The sequence below is a fragment of the Exophiala spinifera genome (assembly GCF_000836115.1).
Source record: "Exophiala spinifera strain CBS 89968 unplaced genomic scaffold supercont1.2, whole genome shotgun sequence".
NCBI classification, from domain to species: Eukaryota; Fungi; Ascomycota; class Eurotiomycetes; order Chaetothyriales; family Herpotrichiellaceae; genus Exophiala; species Exophiala spinifera.
Genome location: NW_015622514.1, coordinates 231,573 through 248,713, shown reverse-complemented (window position 1 = coordinate 248,713; position 17,141 = coordinate 231,573). Strand labels below are relative to the sequence as shown.

At 54.2% G+C, this 17,141-nt stretch overlaps 8 protein-coding genes across 8 annotated transcripts; 2 read left to right on the top strand and 6 right to left on the bottom strand.

Annotated features, from left to right (window-relative positions):
• Positions 1 to 30: 30 nt before the first annotated feature.
• PV08_02360 (uncharacterized protein) lies at positions 31 to 2,230 on the bottom strand (the record flags this gene model as incomplete). Its single annotated transcript, XM_016376719.1, has 3 exons — positions 31 to 404; positions 653 to 2,004; positions 2,106 to 2,230. 3 exons carry the CDS (start codon positions 2,228 to 2,230, stop codon positions 31 to 33), a joined length of 1,851 nt encoding a protein of 616 aa, XP_016238289.1.
• A 674-nt stretch (positions 2,231 to 2,904) lies between these two features.
• On the bottom strand, positions 2,905 to 4,469 carry PV08_02359 (S-adenosylmethionine decarboxylase proenzyme; the record flags this gene model as incomplete). Its single annotated transcript, XM_016376718.1, has 2 exons — positions 2,905 to 4,298; positions 4,349 to 4,469. 2 exons carry the CDS (start codon positions 4,467 to 4,469, stop codon positions 2,905 to 2,907), a joined length of 1,515 nt encoding a protein of 504 aa, XP_016238288.1.
• A 1,481-nt stretch (positions 4,470 to 5,950) lies between these two features.
• PV08_02358 (uncharacterized protein) lies at positions 5,951 to 6,961 on the top strand (the record flags this gene model as incomplete). Its single annotated transcript, XM_016376717.1, has 1 exon — positions 5,951 to 6,961. One exon carries the CDS (start codon positions 5,951 to 5,953, stop codon positions 6,959 to 6,961), a length of 1,011 nt encoding a protein of 336 aa, XP_016238287.1.
• A 708-nt stretch (positions 6,962 to 7,669) lies between these two features.
• PV08_02357 (uncharacterized protein) lies at positions 7,670 to 9,391 on the bottom strand (the record flags this gene model as incomplete). Its single annotated transcript, XM_016376716.1, has 2 exons — positions 7,670 to 8,444; positions 8,511 to 9,391. The coding sequence occupies 2 exons, from the start codon at positions 9,389 to 9,391 to the stop codon at positions 7,670 to 7,672; spliced, it is 1,656 nt and encodes a 551-aa protein (XP_016238286.1).
• A 994-nt stretch (positions 9,392 to 10,385) lies between these two features.
• On the top strand, positions 10,386 to 11,576 carry PV08_02356 (uncharacterized protein; the record flags this gene model as incomplete). Its single annotated transcript, XM_016376715.1, has 1 exon — positions 10,386 to 11,576. One exon carries the CDS (start codon positions 10,386 to 10,388, stop codon positions 11,574 to 11,576), a length of 1,191 nt encoding a protein of 396 aa, XP_016238285.1.
• A 42-nt stretch (positions 11,577 to 11,618) lies between these two features.
• PV08_02355 (uncharacterized protein) lies at positions 11,619 to 13,119 on the bottom strand (the record flags this gene model as incomplete). The annotated part of the gene is made up of 3 exons (XM_016376714.1): positions 11,619 to 12,533; positions 12,639 to 13,072; positions 13,110 to 13,119. The coding sequence occupies 3 exons, from the start codon at positions 13,117 to 13,119 to the stop codon at positions 11,619 to 11,621; spliced, it is 1,359 nt and encodes a 452-aa protein (XP_016238284.1).
• Positions 13,120 to 14,036: 917 nt separating this feature from the next.
• PV08_02354 (uncharacterized protein) lies at positions 14,037 to 14,680 on the bottom strand (the record flags this gene model as incomplete). Its single annotated transcript, XM_016376713.1, has 2 exons — positions 14,037 to 14,450; positions 14,600 to 14,680. 2 exons carry the CDS (start codon positions 14,678 to 14,680, stop codon positions 14,037 to 14,039), a joined length of 495 nt encoding a protein of 164 aa, XP_016238283.1.
• A 167-nt stretch (positions 14,681 to 14,847) lies between these two features.
• Positions 14,848 to 16,785, bottom strand: PV08_02353 (uncharacterized protein; the record flags this gene model as incomplete). Its single annotated transcript, XM_016376712.1, has 3 exons — positions 14,848 to 15,656; positions 15,761 to 16,430; positions 16,537 to 16,785. The coding sequence occupies 3 exons, from the start codon at positions 16,783 to 16,785 to the stop codon at positions 14,848 to 14,850; spliced, it is 1,728 nt and encodes a 575-aa protein (XP_016238282.1).
• Positions 16,786 to 17,141: the final 356 nt, after the last annotated feature.

The window sequence follows — 17,141 nt, the reverse complement described above, 5'->3', positions numbered from 1 at the left end:
TTTTTGGTATGACAGTGGTTCTCGTAGTGGTCACAAGCAGTTCGACGCTTTGTGTAATTCTTTCAACACCAAAACCCGATTTGATACATGGCTCGGGTCGGCGACGGCCCACCACGTTGCCGAATCGGAAAAGGGGCCATCGGCGCCGGTGGGGGTGTCGGTGTCACTGCTATCGTCCAGACCTTCTTCGAAGCGGCCCTTGAGGAAGGCACAGACGACGGCTGCGTACTTGGATCCCATTGTGTACGGGAGTCGGCGGGTCGCGTGCTGAAGGAGTACCTCCTTCACCTGCCCCGGGTCATGATCCGTGCGGGTGCGGCCGGTGCGGTGGCGGTCCCCCTGGCCCAGGAGGAGATGATCGAGTCGTTGCCACAATCCGATTTCAAGCAGGACGGCACCTAGTGCTGATGGATAGTCCAAGTCAGACAGACTTCTGAAAACTTGCCCCCACCGGGGTCACTGTCCCCTACTCCCATTGATTGATGTTGGTAGGTAGTGTTGGTCTCGGGTTTTTAGTGAGTGCATCATCATCCTCATCAACAATAATGATATCCAACATTTCGTGGATAAATTGACATCAACATCTCAATACCTCAATATTGAAAAAAAAAAAAAGAAAATCCGAAACTGGACGACTTCTGGACTTACTCACAGTATAAATCATGTAATGCGGTGAAACTCTCCGTGGGAGCACGCCATCGCGTAGGATGACGGTAGAAATAGGCCAGTCGGTCGCCGTCGCCGGCATTCGGAGACAGTGACGATTGTTCGGCCTCGGGTCTCGCAAGCTCAAATCCAACCAGCTTCATCTCGGCGTGTCGTAGCAGCTGACGGATCGACGTGTTTTCGGTTCCTTGGTCTTGATCCCCTCGGCGCGGGTTACGGCCATGGTCGTGACCATGGCCATCATGGCCATGGGAATGGGAACGGGTACGGTCACCAACCACCGTTGGCCGCCACGACGCGGACTGCGACTGGGACTGGGACTTGCGGGGGAAGAACAGGATGTTGAGGCTGCTGAAGCTCTTGTGCACCCAGCCGAGACTGTGGAGGGAGAACAGCACCTCGACAAGAGCGACAGCCAACTGGAATCGAGTCTCGAGCGGCGGTCTCGCCTCGCGGAGCTTCATGGCATACAGCTGGTGCAGGCTCACGGGGCGGGGTGCCAGCGTGCCGGGAATGGTGTAGATGATGCTGGCACATTGACCGAGAGGATCGTAGCTGTAGCCGCGGGCGTTGAGGACGCGGAGGTGAGGCTCCGTTGCATGCTTGAGCAGAGTAGCGAGTTGTTTGACCTTGGCCAGACGTCTCTGGTCCTCCGCCGCGCCGACTTGTGTGGCAAAGAGCTTGGTCTCGATATAGATGTCCGATTGATCCGGGGTGAACACGCCGAGCGTGCTGCTTCCGCCGCCACCGCACGTCGAGACGACGGCAATGTCGCTGTTTGTGATTAGAACAGCTGGCTCCGCGAGGTCCGCCGGCTTCGTCACAAAGATCCGTCTTACGGCCAGCGCCAGCTTCAGATCCGACGCCTGCTCATCGAGACTCCTCCCAAGGTCGTCGAGTCGGGATAGCTCCCTAAACCCTGGGAAACTGGACAACAGGTCCTGGATCGTCAGCCGGAGAAGGCTCGTCCAGTGCTCGATATCCTCGACGAGGCCCGTCATGGCCTTTTTATCCTTGACCGACCACGAGAGCTTCTGCCCCACCGACGCCGATTTCTGATAGACACCGGCCCGCTCGGTGCCGTCGATGATCTGGACGTCAGCCCCGGCCAGTCTCTTGACCACCGGCCGCGGAGCGATCCCAATCCCACATGCCTTGGCTTGCTCGACGAACAGGATGAGACTTTGCTTCAACCCCTGGAAAAGATCGTAAAATTCTTGCTGCTGGGACGGACTCAGCTCTTGGAACAGCGACCCCGAAAGCCAGTTGAATCGCTTCTCTTTCAGGAGTATCGCCTCAAAGGTACTCGTCTGTCGCTGGGCGACCGCGACCCTGACCCTGTAGGGAGACGTGAGCAGACATGCGTGTGTTTTACGTGATTCGAGACCGCATCGACGGCCGAGATTGCAGGTTGGCACTAGCTAACTAACAATACTTACCGGAGCGCGTTGAGATCAGATCCAAAATGAGAAACGGACTGGGAAACTTCACAAAGACTGACCGCGGTCTCTGCAAGTGGTTTCACCACCCCAATAACCCCGAAAATGAGACCGGCAATGTCCATATGGTACGTCGGTTGATGGGCAAAAGGATCCCGTATAGCGATGACATGCACGAATTGCACAATGGCGAGATATTAAGTTCCTGGTATAGCTTAAAAGTAATTCAGCAAACTTGTTCCCAAAGCACAGTGACAAGAAGCTAGTCCTCAGCCCTCAGCCCTCAGCCTCATTTGATGTCGGATATTCTTGTGGTTGTGAGAGGTCTTGGCTAAAGGTTACAGATGCCTCATCAGCCTTCACAGGTACACAGGTACAAGGCTCACTGGGACCAGTCGCCCCTGGATTCCTAGACGTAGCTTACAACAGGTATGTTATACATATACGATGTGACGGCCCCAGACGACGTCATGTTAAAGAGATGGACGGATTTGGCCCGGGAGCATGTGCCGGGAATTAATCTTGTAAATTTGAACAACACATGGGTAGCGGAAAGGGACTGTAGTTTGAATAAGACGCGCATATTTGATTAAGCCAGTAGCTAAGGATTGGATGGGTTGCCTTTCTGACAAAAATCGAAAAGCAATCCTGCGCGTGAGCAAGAACACATGTGGAAAAACAACAGACAGAATCCGACATACACGAGCATCGCATCGCGCACGAAGCGATGACGGATGGCCAGTGTCCACGTGCTGTGGCTAGAGGCAGCAATTACAGCAACCACAAAGCGCACCTTCACTCAAAAGCCTCGCTCTCCAATGCGTGGCGCACCTCCCTTCCAGTCGTGACGCTCGTAGTAACGAAAGACCAAGTCGTAGCCGTCAAGGTCATGAACAATGCGGTCGACACGACGATAGCCCTTGATCGTGTCCATCTTCGCATTGCGGCGGGCCACCTTGCGTTCGAACATCCTGATCTCGGCCAGCTCGTCCTTGCCAGCGCAGCTCTGTTCTTCGTAATTGGTCTTGGCTTCGAAGAGGGTGACGCTGAAACGCCCAGGCTTGAAAATGTCCACCACGTGCTGGATGATGTCGGTTGTCTCCCGCCCCTTTTGCCCAACGGGAACGTTAGTCTCGAATGAGGCATAGGAGCAGATTGGCTCCGGGGTGACGTGCACAGTGAAGTAATGGGTACCTGTTTCGCCAGGAGGTGCTGGGATGACACCGTTGGCCGAGAAGCCGCAGGGAGTGAACAGGTAAGCGTCCACACGGGCGTCTGGGTACTTGTGAGACGGGTAAACATCAGACAGGCCGCAGGCTTCTGAGACAACGGTGCCAAGAGCATGGCCCTCGGTTGTAAGCTCAGCAGGATACGGTTCCTCCTTCATCGATAAATCGCCGTCAGAAGAGGCGTTGCTGAAGACGTCAACATGATCATCTTGACTCGGTTGAGATCCCCTCCACTGATCTTCTGCGACCGCACTCGCATGGTCGAGGTAGAATTGCTTAGCATTCTCTTCGTCCAGATCAGTCATGAGAACTTCAAGAGTCTCGTCTTCTCCCTCGCAGACCCTGGCACCGCGATCAACCGTGAGCGAAGTTGGCAAGTCCAGAACTTTGGTCTCGGTTCCTGGACTATCCATGCTCTGTGGGCTTGCCGGTGGTGTCAACATGGTATACGGCTCGGTCAAGTAGAGATACCAATGCTCGCCGTTCATCTTGCCGATCATGTAGGCACTTCCTCCCACGAAAAGCTTGTCGAGGGCATACACCTCGTCGCGCCAACTGCGGTGAGGGCCCCGTTGTCGATCGGGAAAGAGGTAGTTCTTGCGGCTGTAAAAGACGCGATACGGAGGAGCCGCAACGGCAATGCCGCGCGAAGGCGGTGCAGTGGAGCGTGCGAAGCCACCGAAGAGAGTCGCTATCTCCAAAATACGTGGGAGACCACAAAGCAACGTGGTGGTGCCACATGTTTTCAAAATGAGCTTGTGTGGGAAAACGAACATGCTCGATTCCGAAAGGAGATAGGCGTCGACATCTTCGGACTCAACGATCGACAGGACCTTGCAGTTGACCAAGTCAAGCATGGACTTCCAGATCTCAGCAGGAACCGCCTTGAGGCCAGTGGGCTCAGAACAGCGATGGAGAGCATGGGCAGATGGACTGAACCATACTTCTAAAAGCTTCTCGGGGCCTGCAAAAGGGTCAGTGGATCCGCAGGATAGGGAGGTTGACCTGGCTGACCTTCGAATGCATTGCTAGAATCAAGATCTAGCGCAACTTCACGATTGATAGTCAAAGATGTACTATGACTAAAGCTCGATGGTGAAGTGGTATAATGCGGGGGGATCCCAATATGTACCATATCCCTATCGACCACACGGACGGAGTCGATTCGAGAGGACGGTCGGTAGGAGGCTAGATGTCAGGAAACACTGATCTCAAGAGTCAGTGAAGCACTATCTGCCGCCCAGACGAACAATGCGGTGTCCGCCTGAGAAGAGAAGGCCCACTAATCTGTGGGAGAGAGTGAGGCTGGCTTTTGCCAGCAGCAATGCTCGGTGTGATATTAAATTCCCTTCCGAAGGGTCGTTAGGGAGGCCGGAAGGAGGTGAGGAGGAAGAAGATCTCCTGCACGAACGGAATTGTGGGCAGTATTTGTCGTCTCTTTTGGATCAGACGTCGATACCTGTCTCGGTACCGATAAGAGGGGCGGTGGGCACTTGTGTGCAAGTGTTTTGTAGATCAGTCAGGATCGGGATGGGTAAGTTGTTCTTGCGAGGAACTGGTGTTATCGAGGCCTGCGGCGTTGTTAGTCACGGTGGCTGCGGGCAGTTGCGCGGAAGACCAACTTTGCAGGCTTAGACAGGTACCGTAGCAGATCCTTTGGGCTCATAAAGCTGCTACGAGGAGCTTGATGGGTGTTATAGCCTTGATATGATCGCCAGGGCTGGAATGGGTGGGTTTGCCAGACCTGCGACTGTGTGAAGCTCGGTGCGTGAGGAAATTACCTCAGGAGAAAATTTCACTCCGTTCGGAGAGGGTGCGAGTCGATGGGTGTTGCAGGGCAGCCGAAATGGGCCTTAGTAGAATACCTGCAGTATTCGAGATGCGAGGGAGCAGTAGAAAAATCCTGGTCCTGGATGTTTCTCTGTTGAAAGCGTTGAGCAAGCAAAATCAACAGTCGATTGAGGTTTTGGGCACGAGAGTAGGACAGTGTGTGACGGATGTTTTAGTGAAGTGGCGCCGTGGCTGGTGAGGTCTAGTGGCTAAGCGGCCCAAGCTAGACTACAAAGAGACTGGCGCGCTTGAAGCGAGCGAGGCTGACCAATTGCCGTTCTCGGGGAACTTATGGCTCGCAGCAATGACGGATCGTCGATGAGCAGCAAAAATCTTTTGCTTTGGTGCCTCCAAGATCGGGATCGGTCTTTTTCGCGCTACAATGCGGATGCAAGTGCTCCGCACGGCTACACCAAGTAAACAAGGAAAACTATCCAGTAAAGATCGGTGATCGTTCATTGCTCTACGACTAACGGGTGTTCTGCGACCTTGAGAGTTGCCACCAGTCGCTCCTGTGCCCTGAGCATGCATGACCTATCGTCTGTACTCACACTCGTACTCGTAATGCCTTGTCGCGCCACCCCCGCGACAAGGCTGCGGCCGTTTGTGGCAAGGCTGCCGAAAATATTTCGCTCGCGGCTCTGATACGCCATCATCGGCGGACGACGCCGCTGCTGCTTAGCAATACTCGTACCATTTGCATGCAACAAAAAGTTGCTGGAAACGTACCGGGACTGATTTCTTAACTTCTCTGGATTGCAATAGAGTGACAGACCATCTCCCATCATGGGCTTGGAAAACATCAAGCACGTCGTGCTCGTCCTCTCCGGTAAAGGCGGCGTTGGAAAATCCAGCGTCACACTCCAACTTGCCCTGTCACTCACATTACAAGGCCACAACGTCGGGATTCTCGATATAGATCTCACCGGCCCTAGTATACCCCGTCTACTGAACCTCGAAGACAAGAAGGTGACCCAGGCCCCCGGCGGATGGCTGCCCGTCAAGGTGCACGATGCCAGCTACGAGCAGACGCCAGAAACCGGCGATTCACAACCCTCGTCCCCGTCGAAGCGTGGATCCCTCCATGCCCTGTCTCTTGCCTTCCTCCTACCCTCTCGCTCCTCGGCCGTGATTTGGCGTGGGCCCAAAAAAACCGCGATGATCAGACAATTTGTGTCGGACGCACTGTGGCCGCCAAACACCGACTATCTCCTCATCGACACTCCGCCCGGCACAAGTGACGAACATATAGCCATAGTAGAAGAGCTGCATAAACTTGCTGCGGAGTCGCAGCCTGTTCAATACTCGAACGGGAACGGATCATCTCTACACGCCGGCAACCAGCCTAGGCTCGCAGGCGCGGTGGTCGTGACCACGCCGCAAGCAATATCGACAGCGGATGTGAGGAAGGAGCTCAACTTCTGTGTCAAGACCCAGGTCCCTGTACTGGGGGTGATTGAAAACATGGCTGGCTACATGTGTCCCTGTTGCGGAGAGATCAGCAACGTCTTCAGCAAGGGCGGTGGAGAAATCATGGCTAGAGAGTCTCATGTGCCGTTTCTTGGTTCGGTGCCAATCGATACTGGGTTCGGTGCCTTGGTAGAAGGCAGCAATCCAGACCAGAGCGCCACCCAGGGTGCGGACTCGGACGGTCCTGTTCGAGAACTGCCCACGGAGCTCGTTGAGCGATATCGACAGTGCGGTCTTTGTCCGATATTCGCTCGATTTGCTACAGATGTCGACCGGGCGGTGCGGGGTGTGGATACTCAGATGCCTGCGCCTGGCTCGATTCCGTGACACTTGAAGAGCATGCAGACTCTGAGTATAGTTTCATGACTCCGCAAGATCGATTGGGCAAGGGGTAGATCTTCTGCGCTCGGGCGACAGACTGTACCTTTGGTGTATCTGTCACCACAGAAGCACGCTGCTCTATACGCGATATCGGTCTCCTGGCAGTCATACAGACTCGCCATCGACCACTTCAATTGCCATTCGACCTGGCAATGCTTTCTGAAGGAGATACGCAGTTGCAGCCATTGCCGGTACTTCCCCCCTGTTTCTCCTCCTGGCGGCCACCAAGAAGTATAGTGCCATGCAGACCAAGGAGATCGAGATGGTATCAGAAGTAGAGCGAGGCAATCTTGTCGGAGGTTTTGTCCAGCCAGGCACAAGGCTGGATGCGTTATGAGCGTCGGCAGCGGAGTAAATGGGGCCCCCCCTGTCAAAGGCCAACTACTATGGCTCACGCCGCAAGGATCAAGCTGTGAAATTCCCACTGTCGCGTCCATTCTTGTGGACAGGAAATGGCAAGTTGTACGATGCAAAGGGACATTTATAGTCTATCGGGGCGCACCAGATTTATATTAGGGCCTGGAACTATGTCGAGCAAGGAATGACTCTACTATTATGTACGTATTATATTCATATTGTCACTGGGAAGCCCTCGACAGCATGGGGTAGATTTGTACGGACCGACTCTGGCCTCCTTCAAAACGGAGAACTCGATCAACGGCGACCGGAGGCGCTGCCGCTGAAAATCGTGCCGTCGTAGTCGGTGCCATTGTTTGGCCAGTCAATCGTGTAATTCCCGAAGCAGGCGTACTGATAGTTGCTCAGCTCATAACTCGACTCTTGGCTTTGAATGAATGCCTCGAGAGGACACAGTCCATCTGTTCGGTTCCCGCAGTATCCACCGCGTATGGAGGACAGGGGAAGAATGCCATTGTTGAGGCGCATTCGGACAAACTTGTAGGTGGCATCGCTGGGCTCGTATCCATACTGGCCTGGGTAATACTGTGTCCTGGTGGTGTTCTGGGGAGAAGGATTGCCGGAGGTGCAACCTACAACCTCTGTGACCAGGCGCGCCGCAAAGGGTGTCAGGTGGGAGAGGATGAAGTGTCGCTGAGGGTCCGGAGGATAGTCGGTCAAACTGGGCGGGTCGCGCAGGTAGTCCAGAGAAGCGGCAGTCAGGACGGAAATGATGATGTCGTCGTGCGAAAAGTCGGCGTAGAACTTTTGGTCCAGAGGGAAATCCCGCGAGTTGTTGGTGATACTGCTGTTGACGCTTGAATTGGAGACTGTGATGTACTGGTGCTGCAGCCTTGCCAGGAGTTCCTGCAGGTAGCCTATGCCCTGAGCACGGCCGGTGGGATTACCGTACGAATAGTCATAGTAGTATTCTTGGTCGAGAGTGCTCTCAAAACCAGCCCATTCATCTTCGGTGAACAAGCCGCAGAAGTCGCTCCTGCCCAGATAGTTGGTCTCGTAAGCACAGATGCTCCTGGAAGAGACCGTGTCAGTGCTGCAGTCCGACCTACAACAGGGGTGCGGTAAACCGTTTACTTACTGCATGGCATATGTGTCGTTGACGGTAAGATTGAACCCAGACGGCACATACTGAGAAAGGCGGTCGGTGGCGTCCGCAAGGTAGATGGGAAGATATTCAAACATCAGGTCGAGGTCCCCAATATAACCCTCCGGCAGGTTGTAGTCGTTGAAACAACTATCGTACGAGGCCAGCGTGTTGTTCTCGGTTCCGCCTTCGGGAATGACGACCAGACTGAAGGGACTGGTGGCATTCGCCAGTGTTGGGTTGGGTGTGTCCGTGAAAGAGGTCCCAAAGAATCCCAGGGCCCAATTGATCTGCGTGTTCTCGATCCGGGACTGAGATGTCGTGCGCAGCACTGGTTTAGGTCTTGCCGTCCCATTCGGGAAACTTGCATTGTATGCTACCTGGCCAACGGTAGCGTTGTAGAGAACTCGGCCATAACGCTCCCAGAAGGTGACGCCGGACTGGAACAGCTGCACGGCTCCGGTCCCAACCAGAAGGCCTTCGCCCATCTGGTACTCGTACGAGTTCAAGAAGCCGAGCGGGCCAGTAAACTCCTCGGTCGAGTTTTCCAGTGTCCAGTTGTACACCTTGGCAGCAAAGTCCTCGTTGTTGATGCCGTCGTCAAAGTAGCTAGTGGGGAAACGGGAGCCATGACGCTGAAGCAGATGGGCTTGCTCGACTTGACAACCGTCTGGTAGACCCGTCGCATTGACGCCGAAGAAATTCTCAGCATTGTCCGCGTAAGGAGTGATCTGACCCCAGTACGACTGAATCACGTTGATGTCGAGGAGAGGCTCAGAAGAAGAGGAGCCGGATGACTGCCGACGCTGCCGCGCAAAAGGCGACGCTCTTGACAGAGCCGGCAGGACGGCAAACAAAGCGAAGGACAGCCTCATGTTCGCTTCGCTGCAGGTTGGTAGCTGGAAGGGGAAGAAATACCTATAGCTCGTCCGGAGGATGATTCAGAGCATGACTTTGGGAGCTCCATCTAGCTGGAGCCATGCTTTTGTACCTGGGACCTTGCAGAAAGCTTCCAGCGCAGGCGACGTGCAGGGTTCCATTGCCAGAAGTTTGCTAGGGTTTGCGGTCAGAGATATGACGACAGAATGGACGAAGCTTTCCGAAGCCTCACTAGTTGTTCCTGGTCCGAGTCCGGTAGCACTCATGGCGGGAGGAGGAGGGCGAACCAGGTCGTTCGGCCAAATCCACTGATAGGACGATGCCTGAACCAGTCAATCGATCCCGTGCCGACCGAGCCTGGTATTCCAGACCACAGAAAGCAAAAGCAAGCGCCCACTGGCGGGAAGCTATTGTTCTTCCAAGTCCTCATTTTGTAGTGAAGCCACCGCATGGCCAAGTGGGGGACGTTGCCGGATGGAGGAGGAGTGTGGAAGCCCATTCCAGACTCTCTTCAAGTCAAGCACAGGCCGACGAAGCTTGTCAAAGAGCTTAATGAGCCGTAGAAGAGTGGTTGACTTTGGCAGAGGTTGCTCTCGTATCTCCCTTGAGACCTTGGGTTGCCTTGACCAAACACCTCGAGTTGTCGAATGAGGCGGCGCCAACTGGCTCTGCCCTGCGCCCACTGAGCCCCAGCTGCGGTTTTGCACAACTCCAACTCCACAGTATCTGCGCAGGCAGTAAACTACCTTAGTACTCGTCTTGAATTCATATCCGTGTCCTCCATCCCTGTGGGAGACGCACAGTTCTTCATGCCAGCGTCCCCTCTGCGCTTCACCGGCATGCTCACCAATCTGTGAGCGCCAGAGTCGATCCTAGCCACCGCCAGCGCAGGCCATGAATATCTGGCGCGATCTCCCATGTCCATTCCCCTTCATTGGGCATACTTCCAACCAACATTCCTGTCGACAGATGTGTTGTTTCTCCTAAGCCATGGACAGTCGAACGGACACGTCTTCATCGGGCCGCTTTGCTGGGCAATGGGCCTTTCTGACCTCGCCTTCACGCCAGGCGCAACCAAGGTCTCTTCCGCAAACCTCGAGCTACCTGCGCGGCGACAATAGCAATGTCTCACCCTTTCTACATATCCAGCAACTCAACGTCTCACGATCCAGCTTGTCCAGAAATGCCAAAACCAGGTCTGTGGGGGGCCAGAGCACCACCACCATTCCTTCTCAACCGGTCCTCGTTCGCGTCCATTCTGCCAGTGCCTCTATTCAAATCCACCCTGAAACTCGGCCCAAGAAACTCAAAGAGAACATGAGCAAAGACCGCGAATTGCCTGCAATTCATGAGTACAGCATCCGAGGGATTTTGGCCGCAGTTCACGAGGAGGTCGAAGACGACGTCAACGCAATCTCTGAAATCCTGGGGAGGAGCAGACTCGTTCTGGCCGACGAACATGAAAATCATTTGCCTCCTCAGGGTGAGATCAGAGCTGCTCAGAACCAACTGCAAGTTGTGGCAGAAGCTAGCGCGAGCAACGAAATATTGGCTTCCGCAGACGATGTGCTCATTCTAGCAGACGACGCAAGTCTCGTAGCGGACAGTCAAACAGGCTCTTTCGCATTCGGACTCTTGGAGAGGATGCAAGTACATCAGCGCAGCAGGAGTGGCATGTCTGATGCTGTGGGACAACGCAGTTCTCGGCCTCTGTCCACTTTTAACGGTAACCCTTCGTCGCCTGAGATCGCATATGCTGCCGGCCAAGTCCATGACCGGGCCACCACAGCTGCAGCGGCACAGTCATCTCGACGCCTACTACCAAACCAGCTACGTCAAAGTCAAGACGTTCAATCTTTGTCAAGAAGTACGAATCCGGTTGTCTCCGAGACCTATGTCTCTCCAGGAGCAGATTCCGGAACCGTACTAACCCCATCTCCATTGTCGGGGGACGTTCACACCTATACGCTCTACGGCTATGATGAAAATGAGCTGTTGGGCGATTCGCCGCTGCCACCCTCACTCACACGACGGACATTTCTTGATCGGCTTTGGTCATTGATACCAACAGAGGACATTTCCAGACTCTTTTCCTGGAGACAGGGTCGAAATGAGCGCGTGGTGACTGCAGAATCGCAATTGAGAGATATTATGTACCGGCAAGAACAACGACGCCAATGATGCAACGATTTTTACGACAATAATGATGATGTATACCTTCTGCTATTGACCTATCTTAATCAGCACTGTCTTAGTCTCTAAAAAGTTATTGAGACTGTGCCCAAGACCTTCTCTTCCAGTGCCGCTGCTCTTATATCCTCCAAATGGCATGTCTTTGGCGACGGTCGGACTTGTGCAATTGACTCCGACTGTTCCAGCTTCCAAGGCCTTCGCAAAACGCATGGCCCTGTTGATGTCTTTGGTGTAGACGGCTGCATACAGGCCAAACTCGCTGTCATTCGCCTTGGCAATGACCTCCTCCTCTGTCTTGAAAGTGTTGATGTTCACAACAGGGCCGAAAATCTCTTCCTTCATTATGACTGCGTCTTCGGGGGTCCTGAGGAAAACACTCGGTTCGATAAAATAGCCCTTCGTCGCCGCATCCGATAAGCCGGCGACATTGGTTGTGCCGCCCAATGCAAGGTCTCCAGACTTTTTCCCAATGTCAAGGTACTTTTGCACCGTGTCCCACTGTGCGGCATCAGCCTGGGGTCCGTGGGTCGTTGCCGGATCCAGAGGGTCGCCAGCCGAGATAGTAGCAACTTTTGCTTTGAAACGTTCCACAAACTGGTCTGCGATGCTCTCTTCGACATAGACTCGACTGTTTGCCATGCAGACTTGGCCACTGTTCCATTGGATGCTGTTTTGGGTATCGGCTACTGCGGCGTCAAGGTCACAATCCCCGAAAACAACGGCGGGTGACTTTCCACCTAGCTCCAGGATCACATTCTTCAGGTTGGATTTCGCAGCTGCAGTCTGGATAAGCCGGCCGGTCCGGCACGAGCCAGTGAAACTGAGAGCTCGGACATCCATGTGCGACGAAAGAATAGCGCCGGACGTTTGGCCGTGGCCGGAAATCACGTTGAGGACACCAGGAGGGAACCCAGCTTTCTCCACGAGTGTCGCAACGTATGCAGACTGAGAAAAGGGTTGTTAGCCAAAGCCTTTCTTCAACGCAACGACGTTTGCTGCACGGTGCGTGGTGGTGGTGATGAAAGCAACATGTATGGCGTCTGAACTTACCGACAACGGAGCCTTTTCACTGCTCTTCAGGACCACAGTATTGCCAGCTGCAAGTGCCGGGGCAACCTTGTTTCCGAAAAACACCAAAGGAAGATTCCACGGGATAATCGCAGCAACCACCCCGTACGGCTGCTTGAAAGTCATATTGACAAATCCCGGCGTGTTGAGACTGCTGACTCCTTGCACCTCGTAGCCTGCCTCGGCGTAGTGCTCGAATGTACTCGCGCAGGCATGGTTGTCAAAATACGTCGATACCGGACGACCCATGGACATGGCCTCGAGCTCTGACAGCTCCTTATGGCTCGCGTGCAGTAGAGCCGCCAGCTTCTTCAAATACACTCCGCGTTCGTCGGGGGCCAGCGCAGCCCATGCCGGAAATGCCGCCTTTGCAGCGGCAACAGCAGCGTCGGTGTCCTCTTCACTGGCTTCGTGTACTGTTGATGAACGTCGATTTGTTAGTATGTAACGTACTTGTCTTCATCAAGATGATGGCAACGTCGCGCCTCTCGCTGACCCAAGAAGGGAGTCTGTGGGACTGGGGGTGTGGCAGGGGCAGGAGGAATATGCAGGAATATGATGGATTGTACCTTCAGCTACTAGGTCCGTTGTATAAGGCGATTTTATGGGGAAAGTCTTCCCGTTGGACGACTCAACGAACTAGACAGGTCATCACGTCTTATCAGCTTTTGATCCACGGATGATACTGTACGTGCGTCTGTGATGCGCAGTGATTGAGGTCTAGGTACCTTTCCATTGATGAATAGTCGTGTTTCGATCTTTTGGACGGACCCCATCTTGGCTGCCGCTGCGCCAACGAAAGAATGGATATATGCGATCGATACCCTTGGGGCTTTCACCTGTTCTTGTACTCGGACTTGGACTTGGACTTGGGCCGGTCTTTGAACTTGCACGGCTTAAGTGCTAAATGTGTGAGAAATGCGTTATTCGAGTTTCATGAGACGTCGCAAATGCGACTGTACAGGCTCGGCACTTGTTTATTAAGCAGAAGTTACTGTGTTTACTGGTGCTGTCTAAGGATTTCGCAACTACCGGGGGTGTGATCCGATGGCTCTGGGAAGCAACCGCGGCATTTCCACAGATTATGCTTTTTCGCTCTGTGGTCGGGATCAATGCGGAAAGCGTAAATAACTATTTGATATCTGTAACTACGAGTACTGTCGTGTCTGCCGGGAGTCGGGGGTCTGGGGGTGTGGGGAGGAATTCGAGGGAGTCCCACTCGTGAACACTCCTTTACGGCAATCGGGGTCGGAGGCAGATGGGGCTGAGAGACGGCGCCAACTACTGTGAACCAAGTCAGTATTGTCGCTCCGACTTTTACTCGTACCATCTACAGCTGGGCCGTGGCAGATGACAAAATCAAGTATCTTATCTTCCGTTTCAAGGATGATAACGGCTTATTTCAGGTTTGAGGTGTATCCCGGCCATCTTCAATGCGACAGAGCCTTTACGGCCAATGATATCGCCCTTCGAGTTGACGAGACGGCTGGCCTTGGAGATGTTGACAGCTTGAAGCTTTTGAACGAACCGGTCGCGTAGATCCCTCATTTTTGCGAAGGACAGATCGGGGGAGAGCGTGACCGTGATAGCTTGAAGGGCAATCTCGGACCCCTCGTCGTCTTTAAAGGTCTTGTTACCATATCCGGTATTGCGTTTGCCGAGGACAGCATCGTCGTCGTCATCCGTCAATTCATCGTTGCTCTCGAGGTCACTGTCGGAGTCACTGTCGGAGTCACTGTCGAGGTCGGCAGTCCTGGCTTGCCCAAGGTCAACGTTGTGGCGGCCAGCGGTGACCTGGAGTCAGCGCGAGAGAGCGCCGAGAAAGTCTTCCTCTTCCTTGAGGGTCAAGTGGGGTTTGTTGAGGGTGGACGAAAGTGTCCTTGTCACCTGAAAACCCAATCAAATTATTGTGGTCACACATTTAGTTGACAGAAGGACTTTACCTCTCCGATGGTATCCAGCTCCGGTTTCTTCAAAGGCGTGTCGGGTGGAATGAAGGTCAGACCCTCGGGAGTGTCCGCCATCTTGACTCTGAATAGGACACAGAGAGAAAGGAAAGAGATGAAAGGAACAAAAGATGATTTGATCGCCTCTAAGTAGACTAAATGGTCGTCCTCCAACGCTATCAGGAAGGGAGTATCTTTATGAAGCAAAGCAGGGTGGACGGGAGCAGCCCCCGTGGTCAATGGCATCAATGGCTTCCATTGTCGAGTCCATTAGTCTCGATCCCGTTCACTCCCAAATGGCCGCCATTATGCAAGGAGGAGGCCGCCCCCTGTTGCTGTCGAACCTGCCACGGCAGAGGGTCCTGAGCAGGGTGCGCTGGGCCCACGTCTCCCGACTCGGATCTCCTCCCCTTCCATTCGTCGATGTCTCTCTGGTCGACGAAGTTCCCGTGCAGGCCCAACTTCAGCTTGAAGGGCAAGTGGATCACCGCCACGGGGCCCCGGGCCACGTTGAGAGCGTCCAGGATCACAATGTCGTTCCTCAGCACGTCGAGATGGTTCATGAGCGCGACGATGTACCCTTCACCCTCTGCGCCCCCGTCCTTGGGTATGAACGACGGCTCTTGAAACGTTGCCGTCGGGCCCGCGAAGAACACGTCCTCGGTCCTGTCGTCCCACCTATAGTGGCCGAGGCAATTGAACAGTCCACCCGCCGGGGGGCCACACTTTGCAAAGTCGTACGGCTTAGTCGGATCGACCTTGGCCTGCCAGAAGTGGTTGTATTTCTTGGTCACGTATCGGTCGTCGATGCGTGAAAACTCGCCGTTGGTCGTCCACGTTTCGGCCGGAGTCACCCTGGTTCCAGTCTTGAGCTTGGGATCAAACACCCACCGACACGTCGGACTGCGGAGTTGATTGCGCTTGGCGGCGACCGGAGCTTCCTTCTCATCGACAGGAGGGAAGAAGAAAAACACGTTGCCGTCCGCCACGGTAAGATCGAATACAACGTGGCCGTCGTCGTTCTCGTAGCAGCCTGCGACGTGGCCGTGGAAAGCTGTGAGATGACAGTTGTAAGTAAGAAAAGACAGACACTGTTGTGAGCTTGTCTCCGGGGGATGTGTCATGTTGGTCGAACGACATGGGTATGTATATACTTACCGTTATCGGCTCTGAACCACACAATGTCCTCCGGCTTTCCACCTCGTCTCGGCACGACACCGTACCATTGGTCCTCGTGGGGATCCCACGCCCAGTGGTTTCCCCCCTTTTTCAACCTGTCGATCCCCGTCCACTTGATGGGTGTGAGCGGCAGGACGAGATAGTTCTTGCTGATCCCGCAGTCGTGGATCATCCCACAGAACGGCGCTTTGTACCAGCACTCTTCAGTCTTCTTTCCGTCCCGGTCGATCGTCCACACCACGACGTCGTTGGACCCGTCATGCCCGTCGCCACCAGCCTCGTAAGCAAAACACAGCATTTCTCCTGTGTCGGGGTCGAACTTGGGGTGAGCCGTGAAGGTCGGCGTCAAGATCTGGCCTTCAAAGTCGTACCGACCTATCGTCTCCAGCGTGACTGGGTCCATGATGTAAGGCGGGCCGTCCTCCTTGGAGGCCAGAAGCATGCCGCGCCAGAAGGTGATGTTTGTGTTCGCCACGGTACGGATCACGCCTTTGACCGTTTCGTTGTCGGTATATGGGTTTCGGTAGCGGCCGAACAGCGCCCGTCGCGCCTCCGTCTCTGCTTTGTATCGGTCCGTGTGGACGTAGCGTTGTCGAAAGTCTGCATGGCCGTTGGCAATGCGGATCGCGGTGACACTGCCATCGCCGTTCTGCATGTAACAAAAATCCATAAGCTTGCCGGCTTTCAAAATTAAGGTGGATAACATTGCTCGGGTTTCAAAGTCAAGTGTTGTTTCATATACCATATCAACTTACAAAATGAATGTCATCCTCGAAAATAGGCGGGAATCTGTGGTCAGGCTGCACTCTGTAAAAGGTCCCGTTGATCTCGGGAGGAATGACGCCGTCGATTTCAAGATCGAAGATGTCGCCTTCGAGACGAGATGGTTTGTTGAATCCTTGGAACACTCCGGTCGCAGGATAGACGACGCGATCCGAGGACCTGACGCCGTTGGTATAGTTCGACCCAGTGAGCTGAGGGGCCAGGTCAAAGATATGTGCCATTATGATGGACCCCAATTAAGATGGACGGAGGGGCCGTTGGGCAGTCTCCTCTCGCCTGACTAGAGACTACAATCACCAAGACAGTCTCAAATCTTCAGGCGGCGATGACTGATACTAACCGGTGTCTGCAGAGAGAGAGAGGGTGTGCGTGTCTGCTGAATCATACCCAAGGACAGTCAGGGAGAAGAGAGAGACCTGGAGAGCCATGCATGCGGCATGTCCATATATCATGGATGTCAGCGGCCTCGGGAATGTCCAAAAGCCACAAGAAGAAATGCTGGAGTAAGTGAATGTTGCCATACTCGTACTCGTCCAGAGCCGGTCGAGGATGCACACTCCCCATACTAGGAAGTACC